This window comes from Cajanus cajan, chromosome 7, assembly GCF_000230855.2.
Source record: "Cajanus cajan strain Asha chromosome 7, NIPB_CcT2T_4, whole genome shotgun sequence".
NCBI classification, from domain to species: domain Eukaryota; kingdom Viridiplantae; phylum Streptophyta; class Magnoliopsida; order Fabales; family Fabaceae; genus Cajanus; species Cajanus cajan.
In genome coordinates this window covers 41,653,676-41,664,332 of record NC_138523.1, presented here as the reverse complement: position 1 = coordinate 41,664,332, position 10,657 = coordinate 41,653,676, and the positions used below count along the sequence as shown (strand labels likewise).

General features: G+C 29.9%; 1 protein-coding gene across 1 annotated transcript; it reads left to right on the top strand.

Annotated features, from left to right (window-relative positions):
* The first annotated feature begins 4,629 nt into the window (after nucleotides 1–4,629).
* On the top strand, nucleotides 4,630–5,381 carry LOC109809528 (uncharacterized). Its single transcript, XM_020372866.3, has one exon. It carries the CDS (start codon nucleotides 4,737–4,739, stop codon nucleotides 5,100–5,102), a length of 366 nt encoding a protein of 121 aa, XP_020228455.1. The 5' UTR covers nucleotides 4,630–4,736; the 3' UTR covers nucleotides 5,103–5,381.
* The last annotated feature ends 5,276 nt before the right edge of the window (nucleotides 5,382–10,657 follow it).

Genomic DNA, 10,657 nt, shown 5'->3' with positions numbered 1-10,657 from the left:
TGGCGTCGAGTGTGATTAAGATAAAAGTTTTTTGTCTGGACGTCGTCAGGCTCAAGTGTTGTGACGTCAAGCGTGAGTTAGGTAGAGGTTCCCTACCTGAAATATGGTTGGACGTAGATTTTGCTAGGTCAAGTGTGATTGGAACAAAGGTTCTCTGCCTCAATGACGTCGGACACAAGTAGTTCAGCTTCAAGTGCGGAAAGGCCAGGGGTTCTTTGCCTCAATGACACTAGACGTGGAAAGAATGACGTTAGGTATAAGATGTTAAATGAAAAACTTGTTTTATCGACTAAGTGTTGAAAATGTGTTAGTATAGATTGGATTGCTCACATGATACAAGTCATTGTATGATTCTAGTACTTTATACATTGATCTAAGATGATATATATTGATGTTTACATTGTTAAAAGTTATAAATTGTTAAATGTTGAAATATCGTAGGGTTGTATATTGTATAGTGTTGAGGTGACTGTGTTGAGAATGCTTAAATCATGTAGTTAGATTGTGTTGATTTTTAGGACTAGAGAAAATGATTATTTTAAAATTTGAATACCTCATTTCGAGGATATGGTGTTTTGGTGCTCTACAAGCTTAATTGTTGAAAATTCTTCTTGAAAAGTTGACTCTTAAATTGGAATGTTGAGTCTCCTCTAGGATCTAGTTGATGTCGTATGAAGGTCAAGTAGAGTCATATGTGTATAACACAACCATTATAAAACAATATAGGGGTCTACTCAAGCTATACTAATTATAAAGCAACCAATGTAGATCTATATGGGGCAAGATCAAGCCATGCATATACAAATTAACCAAATCAAGTAAGGTACAAGGTTTGGGTAAAATCCCTAACTAAGTATTAGAAAGGGTATAATATTTAGAGGGTAGTTGGTGGGCTAATTCCATATTATGCTTAGTTATGGATGTTAAGGTTGTGGTAGTCTCATATCCTTGTTCTCATACCCTTATAAGAAAATTGGGCTTTCATAGTTTAAGTTGTGAAATATGAAAAATCGTATTGTGTTGTGAATTTTTATCTAAATTTATTATTGATCTAGCAAGCCTAATTAAAAGATTGTGTTATTTAGTTGGTTTGGTAGAGTCAAGTCACTTATACTACTCACCTATGTTGTAAGAGATTTCTCAATTGAATGTGTGACAACACATATAATTTATGTGTTGTGCATATGATATATTGATATATTGTGTTGTTCATATGCTATATTGAAATGTTGATAAGTTGCATAGTTGTGTTGTAAGTGGAAAATGTTGTCATGTTGTCAAATGTAAAGTTGTGTTGATGTATTGATCTATGTTGATGAGTCGTTACCTTAATGGTTGTTGAATGTTGTGTTGTTGAAATTATTGTATAGTTAATTTAATATTAAGTTATTTCTATAAGTTTACCCTTGCATATATCCATATGGTTGGATTGCGATGATCATAGTATTTATTATGGGAGTAGGGTAGGAATAGGCTAGAAAAAGAGTTCATTTTGTGAGTCATGCTGGAGGATGACCAGATTATTTTAAGGCTATCTTGGTGTAATTGTTCTTCATTTGCTTCTTGATCGATAATTAAGATTATGTCTTTAGTTTGGATTTGTTTGTAGATATAACACACGTATTATTGCATGTATATCTAGGAACTATTTGCATAGTAATCTTAGTTTAAATAGAATTATATTTTCACTGCTTTAGTTGTTGAACGATAAATAGTAGGGATATATATTGTTGCATGTATATCTAGGAATTATTTGCATAAAAATCTTAGTCTAAATAGAATTATGTTTCCACTGCTTTAGTTATTGAATCGTAAAGTATAAGGATATATTGGATCGTTAGATTTATTATATAAACATTTACTTTTTTTCATACAAATATCAACATACAATTGTCAAATTAAATGTACAATTAATAATACAATAATGATATATTTAATATTCTATATATATATATATACATATATATATATATATATGAGTTAATCATTTATACATTATCAGTGTAAAGTTCTTTTAAACTGGTAATTAATTATATTTTTTAATTGTGTCATGTCACTGTAAACATATTTACTTTTAACAGTGACATGACACAATTAAAATATATAATTGGTTGTCAGTGTAAAAAAACTTTACACTAACAATGTATAAGTGATTAACTATATATATACAATTATACAACAAGAAATTTTCTTTAATAGATCTCTCTTCCTAATCAAGTTATTTTAATGATAAGACTTGAATTCGAGAACATGCTTAAAGAAACCAATTTCACTGCTATTTAGACCAATATTTTCTTGGTATTTCATATATTAATTTAATTTTTAATTATATTTTAAAAATTAAATTATTGATGATGTATAATTTTAAGAATTTTTTTTATCATTTTATCAATTCTCAATGCCGAGTTTAACTTACTATTACAATTTAGGCGTGATTCATTCAATTTTAAATATTATAATTATCAGTTTTCACTATTACAAAAATCACTTTTAAAATTGGAGTTTTAAAATCGGCTTTTAAGCAGCTGATGTTAAAAGTGATGCAGTGACAATTTTGTAAATAATGACATTATTTTTTAAATCGGTTACCTTTTAATCGATTTTAAAAGGTCTCTGATGCAACTTTTAAAATTGGTTCTTAAGGAGCTGATGTTAAAAGTAGCTTTTAAAATCAGTTCATAAGTAGCCGATTTTAAAAGTGTTACTTTTAAAATTGGTTACTTAAGAGCCGATTTTAAAAATGCTAACTTTAAAATCGGCTACATAAGAACTGATTTTAAAACCCCTACTTTTAAATCGGTTACTTAAGAACTGATTTTAAAAACTACTTTTAACATCGGCTCCTTAAGAACCGGTTTTAAAGGTGCTACTTTTAAAATCGGCTAATTAAGAGCCGATTTTAAAAGTTACTTTTAAAATGGGCTCATTAAGAACCGATTTTGTATACTGGATATATATATAAAATCGGTTCTTAAATAACCGATTTTAAAAATGTCAAAGCTTATAATTATTCTCTTTCCCTCCAATCCTTTCTTTACTCTCTCTCGCACTTACATCTAAAGTCCCTAGCTTTTCATTTTCTTTGCAAGACTACTATATCAAGGTAATATTCTAATTTTTTTCATGTACTGCATTTTGGTAAATTTTGAATTTGGAACGCCCCGTATTGCAACAAGAACCGGTCGTTCTGGTTGCAGAACAGACTGTTCTGATTGCAGTACGACCGGTACTGTTATTAGAACGACGCGTTCTGGTTGCAGTACGACTCGTTCTGCAATCAAAACGACACGTTCTGGTTGTAGTACGGGCCATTCTGCAAACAGAACAGACCGTTCTGATTGTAGATGGGTCGTTCTAATTGCAGCACGGGCCGTTCCAAACTGCAGTTTTAGGCCTTTTGAGGAAAGCGGAACGACCTGTGCCAATTTAAAAGTCTAACTTTTAAAATTGGTTGATGTTTGACCAATGTTAAAAGTCTTACTTTTAAAATCGGTCAATGACTGATGTTAAAAGTAAGACTTTTTAAAATTCTCTTGTAAAATCCGCCAGATAACCAATTTTAAAAATAAAAAATAACCGATTTTAAAAGTATTTTTTTCACTAGTATTTCTCTAATTAGAAAAATGTAATATATACAGTTGTTACCTATAGATTTTGGTTGTTTGATAACGTGAAACTTACTGGTACACTTTTTAGAATAGCTTAAAGATAAACATTTTTAATTATTTTTCTATGGACTTGGGTTGAAGCAAACTAATCCAGGTCCATTGTTTTTTTCTTTTTTCTTTTTATAATGAAGGAAAGTAACGTAATACACTAATATGGGTGCCGTAATCAAGTGACGTCACCCAACCATGTGCAATGCCAAAACACATACACCCCGTTTACCTAAACTCTAACTTATAATAAAGTCTGCACATAAAAAAATAATTAATAAAAAAAAACTTATGATACATAGGTTATATGCACATGCACTTTACTTTTATTAATTGCATAAGGATATATGCATATGCACTTTACTTTTACATTAAAAATAATTAACATATATCCCTCTCTATTTTTATTCCAAACAATGCGTAGAGAAAAAAACTAAGAGTATGTTTACTTTTATTTTTATTTTCTATTTTCTATTTTTATTTATAAAAGTATCACTTTGTTTTTATTTTCCTTTTAATTTTCTAATATTTGTACAGGAAAAAAAGCTATTTTCACTATTTTTGTACAAAACCTCTGAAATTAGGCAACAAAATAAAAGCAGTATGGTAATTTTGTAAATAAAAAAAGGAAACGAAAACAGAAAGAAAAAAAAAACAGGAAATATATAATACAAGTTTATTATGAAAACACAAATTTAGATTTTATTGTATAAAAGTTAAATTGAAAATTGAAAAACAGATTACACACAAAGCAAGCATGATCGAGTTTGTATAAATGCAAGTATTAATTGTTATTTGGTGCAACATAACATTTGTTTTATGGAAGGACTTATAGTATACGAAGACTTAGTTTGACTTGCCATAGTATAATAGAACAAAAGGTACAAAGCCATAATTTGGTGGCATATTGGTCATTTAAATTCCTTAAAGAATATTGGGCAACGTTGATCATGATGTCCTTATAAACTCGGAAGCAACCAAGAAACTGCGTCCTGTCTGCATGCGTTGCGCGTCCTCTCTTTTTCTCCGAATCTTCCTTTCTTTCTGTCTTCAGCTTTTATTCTGAGTAACTTTTTCAAGATGGAGATGAGTTCAGGTAACAGCAGCAAGAAGAGGAAAGTTTGCCAAGTAGAAGAAGAAGACGAGGAAGCCAAAATGGAAACGTTCTTCGCCTTGGTGAGAAACATCCGCGACACTCGCGATCGATGGATCGGTTTGAGGTCAGGTGACAGCAAGTTGAAGAAGGGTGAGATTATGAGGGGCAAGGAAGAAAGTAAAGTTGGGGTTTGGAAGCCAAAGTTTCAACTTGAAGATTTCGCGGATGAGGAAGCTCGGTGCGGAAACTCCGACCCTAGTTTGGCCCTAGTAGGAGATGCATCTCGGAGCAAAACCTGTGGCAAGGAAGAGGACGCAGAAAAGGGTATTGACCTGAGCCTCTCACTTTGACAAATGGACCCAACAAGTGTTTGCGATGTGACCATGTTGTTTCTTGTAATCCATACTCAGAATCAGAAACCTAAACATGTGTCTGTCTAACTCGATTGCCACTCGGCAACTTAATTTGTAGATTTGTGGTTAGTTAATATGTTTTTTGCTTAATTTCAAGGCTTTTAGTCACCTGAACTGTATTTTCAACTTCAACTAGTGAATCTATTGTGCCTTTTCAGTTCCATCCATGGCACTGCTTCTGAATTCAAGTGCAGAAGGTGGAGAAATTATTGTTTAGTTTTCTGTGTTATCACATGTTTATGGTTCTGATCAATTTCCGCACCTAGTTAAATTTTATTGTGTAACGTGTAGATATTAATTGAAATCGTAACTATAAATTTAATCTTGAACTATATAAAACTTTAACGAAAAAGATAAGTTTTTTTAACAAATATTCTTGGTTAAATATAAGACCGAGTAAATCCTAATATTATCATCACTGGTACAAAAGAGATATTTTACGTCTGTTATTTTATATTTTTTATCTCGGAAAAAAGTCAGATGTCAATGCGGGAGACGTAAATTTACGTCGGGTATTTTAGTCGACATAAAATTATGTCGAACATCTTCACGTCCGACATAAAATGGTTGATAGATAAATAAAAAAATAATCCTAATCCATAAACATGTCCAAAAAATACTAAATTGCTTCAATTCAATCGGAGAGATAGGTCAAGAATAAAAAATAGGTCTTGCCACTGTGCACCATAAACGAAAAATGCCCAAAGGTCTATCACCGCTGTAGCCGGAAACCGTTGGAAAGGAAAATAGTGTCAAAACACTTGTGTGCAGGAGTAAAATAATATTTTTACACAAAAAGATCAACACGCATGAAAACACTAACCTCAATCCATGAAAACGCCTAAATGTTTCAACCCAATCGCAGAGATAGGTTCATAATCAAAAATGAATTTTGCCGTTGTTGTCGTAACCCCTCACCGTCGTTGTCGTCACCAAAAATTGTCAGGGAAAAACCCTAGAGGAAAACATATAAAAACACTTGCACGCACGAAAAAGATGAAGGTGTTGGGGAATAAAACAACTTATTTACATCGGACCTCCTTTGGCTCGACATAAAAAAGTTTAGATTAATTTCAAAAATATCACCACGTATTTTTTACGTTGGATATTTTTATGACCGACGAGAAAACAGTGACGTAAAAGATTGATTTTCCACTAATGTATGTAAAGCTAAATTATAAAATTAAAGAAGCATAATTGTTATTATATATTAAAACAACGTGAATTAACCGGCACAAGTGCTTTCAAATTTAACAAATGAAATCTTGAGTAAGTTTTAGTCATATAATTGTGTTAAATACTTGAGACAAGAAATTTTGCTAAATAATTTCAATACTATTATTTGCAATGAAAATATATGTAGTCTAAATATTAAAAAAAAATAAAATAATTGTTTTTATAGCTTCACATACTGTATATTTTATTCCTTATAGTTTATAATGAATTTTTTAGTCATTATACATATTTTTTTCAATCATATATAATCTGTATAGTTTAAGATTGATCTTTTCAATTCTTGTATTTGCAATTTTTTAATCTTTTAGCCTCTATCGTTAATTTCTTTTTTGTAACATATGTTTTGTATTTACGTTGTAAAGGTCTTCAATTTTTTGAAGATGAAATGTCTTAACAATAAACATTATAGTAGAAGATAGAAAATAGACACGAAGTGTTGATACCTAATTTATAATAACTTTGAAAAAATAAAAGGACAATGTTAAAAAAAAATAATGTCATGTCAACACAAAAAAGACAATGTTACAAAAAAAATAATGATAATGGTTAAAAAAAATTAAAAATCTAAAAATATAAGGACTAAAAATCTATATCTTAAATTATAAAATTTAAAAAATATAAACATAAAAACTATATAGAGTTTGTTTTGCTTAAATTATTTCTTGCTTAATTTCTACTTATGAGTAAAAATGTGAGCCATAAAAATTTATATAAAAGCATGAAAAATTAAAGTAACTTATTTCTGTGGAATAAATTAAAAAAAAAAATAGAAAAGCTAATACATGTAGCTTATTGGAAGCTTTACCAAAAAAGTTCTTTCACTTTCGATCTCTCCCACAACATGAATTAGGTTTCCTTTTTATTTATTTTTACTTATTTGTATATCATTAAAATACGAGTATTAAGTTAAAAAATAATAATTTTTTTAAGTTTGTATTTTTGAATTTAACTTAAAACTAACTTACGCAACAAACTGACATGTTTCTACATTTTCTACAACTCATTGACTAAGAAATGGAAACATATATAAATATCAGCTAATTTAGAATTTTTCATGTAAGCAGTGTTTAGATATTTATGTAGCAATATATATGTAAAGGAATAATCAACTGAAAATATAAAATCCTTTAGTGGAATTACATCACAATCATGTACATACATGCATATGTGTTTATATATATATATATAGGGAGCATATCAAGTGAGAGGAATTTATTATGAGAGATGAGAGGGTTAAAATATAACCTTTAGATTAATTTCTTCTCACTTGATTAAACCCCAAATTTTCTCTCACTTGATTAATCTAAGGGTTATATTTTAACTCTCTCATCTCTCATAATAAATTCTCTCTCACTTGATATGCTTCCTATATATATGTATATATGTATATGTATATATGTATATGTATATATGTATATGTATATATATACATATACATATATATATATATATGTATATGTATATGTGTATATGTACATATATATATATGTATGTATATGTATACACACACAAAAAAAATATCAGAATTACAAAACATAAAAATCCTATGTTATCAACCTAACAATACCTAGCTGTATGAAAATAACCTCGACCAAAACATCGTTATCACTAACATGGCTCAAAAATCATGCTCGCCATCCAACCTAGTTTTACACTAGTCCCATATTTATACAATCATCATAGTCTAACAACATAAAATAGCAAGGGTAAGCTCTTATGGAAAGAAAACAACATAACATATAGGAGTTATAAACTAACTGTATAAACATCTTCACAACATAAGCACAACTTTACAACTTAGCAACTTGACCACAACTTTCAACTCAACATTTAACAATACACACAATCTTTAACAACTTTACCACTTAACAAGATAGCACCACGTTATACAACTTATCAACATAGCAACTTACAAACATGGTAACTTTATGCATTATCGTACATTTCAACTAAGAGATCTCTTATAACATAGGTGAACAATCTGAGTAGCTTGACTATACCAAATCACTATGTCTGATCCCTAAAAAGGAAATAAAGTCAATACAACGTCTTACATATCGATGCCAATTCCATACAAGATATGGCATATCAATGTCAATTCAATAACATTATTGATTTCGAATGTCGCCACTTAAACTAGCAAACCCATTACCTCTACCAAGAATATAACAACTAAGGTATGAATCCACCATGACATTAGTATTAGTATGCGTAAACTAAGACTATGTGGAATTAACTCACTAATTACCCTCCAAATGCTACACACATTTCCATAAATCAGTTAAGGATTTTACTCTTCAACTTCATACCTTACTCAAATTTGATCACTTTTAAATTGATATGGCTTGAACTTTGTGCCCATACTGTATCAACTAAGAACTTAGTAAATACTAAACACTCTACTTTAAGAGACAACGATCTCAAGAAGGGTTTTCAACATTGGGCTCTCATATCACCACAATACATATCCCCAAAATAAGATATTTTCACTTTCAAAAACAACACATATCCTATAGTTCTAAGTTCACAACACATCTCAATAGCAAGAACCATGCATATCACAACATAACTCAACTCAACTCAACATTTCTATTTATTCGACACAATTTATAAAACACTTGTAATATTATTCAATTCAACTTAAACAACTTGACTTACTTTTACTTATACAACATACAACATATCAAAACTTGGAACATTATCCAAATCAACTTCACTTGTTCAAACCAACATTTTACAACATGATTCTTTAATCATAAAGCAACATATTATAATACAGTCCCACATTTATTCAACTTGCAACATCAATATGATAGATAAAAGCATAAATATATTCTAAGTTCCTAAAATCGCCTAGCTTAGAAAATTTAGCCCAACCAATTTGACTTGAAACACCTTTTAAATGACTTTGTCCAAATTTCTCCTGGCTAAAAAACTTGGCTCAGCCAATTCACCTTTCAAGTGAATCTATCAAAAGTTCACATAGCCAAGAAAATTTGGCTCCAAAATGATCTCTGACCAAAATTCGTCTAGCCATGAAAATTTAGCCAACCAATTTGACTTGAAACACTTTTCAAGTGAATCTGTCCAAATTTTTCCTAACCAAGGAAATTTGGCCTAACAAATTCAACTTTTAGGTGAGTTTACCTAAATTTTGCTTAGCCAAGAAAATTTGACTCAGCCAATTTGGCTTCAAAATGACCTTTGTCCTAATTTTCCCTGGCTATGAAAATTTGGCCCAATGAAATTATGTAGACCTCACATGTAACTTCATCATTTTTTGGACCTCATACCTTATCAACTCATCTACAAGTTCTAAAATTAAAATTCAAACCATAAAAATGATTCTAAACAACTTCTATAACACAAATGCAACATGCAACTTGGATACATCAAAAAATCATTTAATTTGGTTCTTAGGTTCACCAACTCCAAAAACCCATTTGACTATCTTCAACAACTTCAAAATCAACAAACTAAGCCACCATTGAGCAAATAAAAAATATAAGCAACATGCAACAACGTCAAAGAATCAAACAAAAAAAATTTCTTACCTTGAATCTTCCATGAATAAGGGAAAAAAGGAAGAACGACAAAGAACGAGACTCTGCAAAAACTCATTGTACAACAATTTAATCTCTAATTCTTAGCTTCTTAGCTTAGAATCACTACTCAAGCACTATAAACTCCACTTCAAGGTAGGATTAGAATACTTTTATAAAGTTGAAGAAAAAAAAAAGATTTCCCTCGAATTCAAAGTCTATCTCTTAAAAATCTATCTCTAAAACTCTGAGAAATGAACTTATGAAGTTCAAGTCCTCAAAAAATCTTGTACATCTTCCCTCACTTTAGGTCAACTTTAACCTTAACACAAAACAACTCTAAACAACTGACTCTTAAGGATTTCTAAATCCTTAAAGTTCTAAAAATATCACATCAATATAAATAAGTTAAATATTAAAATTTAAAATAAATATACAACTCCCAAGATAGTAACAACTTATAAGTTATAAGTTCAAAATAAGTCATGCCAAAAAAAATTAGGACATGAAATGTGTCAACCATTTATTTCCTCAATTTTCCGTAGTACACATTTCATGTTTTCTCACACGCTATAACTAGTTTCACTCATTGGACCATTTTTTTTCAAATTCGTGTACTAATATAACTTGCCACCAAAAGTCACACTTACATTTTATTATATATTCATGATCTTATAATTTACATTAGTTTATACGATTTAATAAATGACTCAT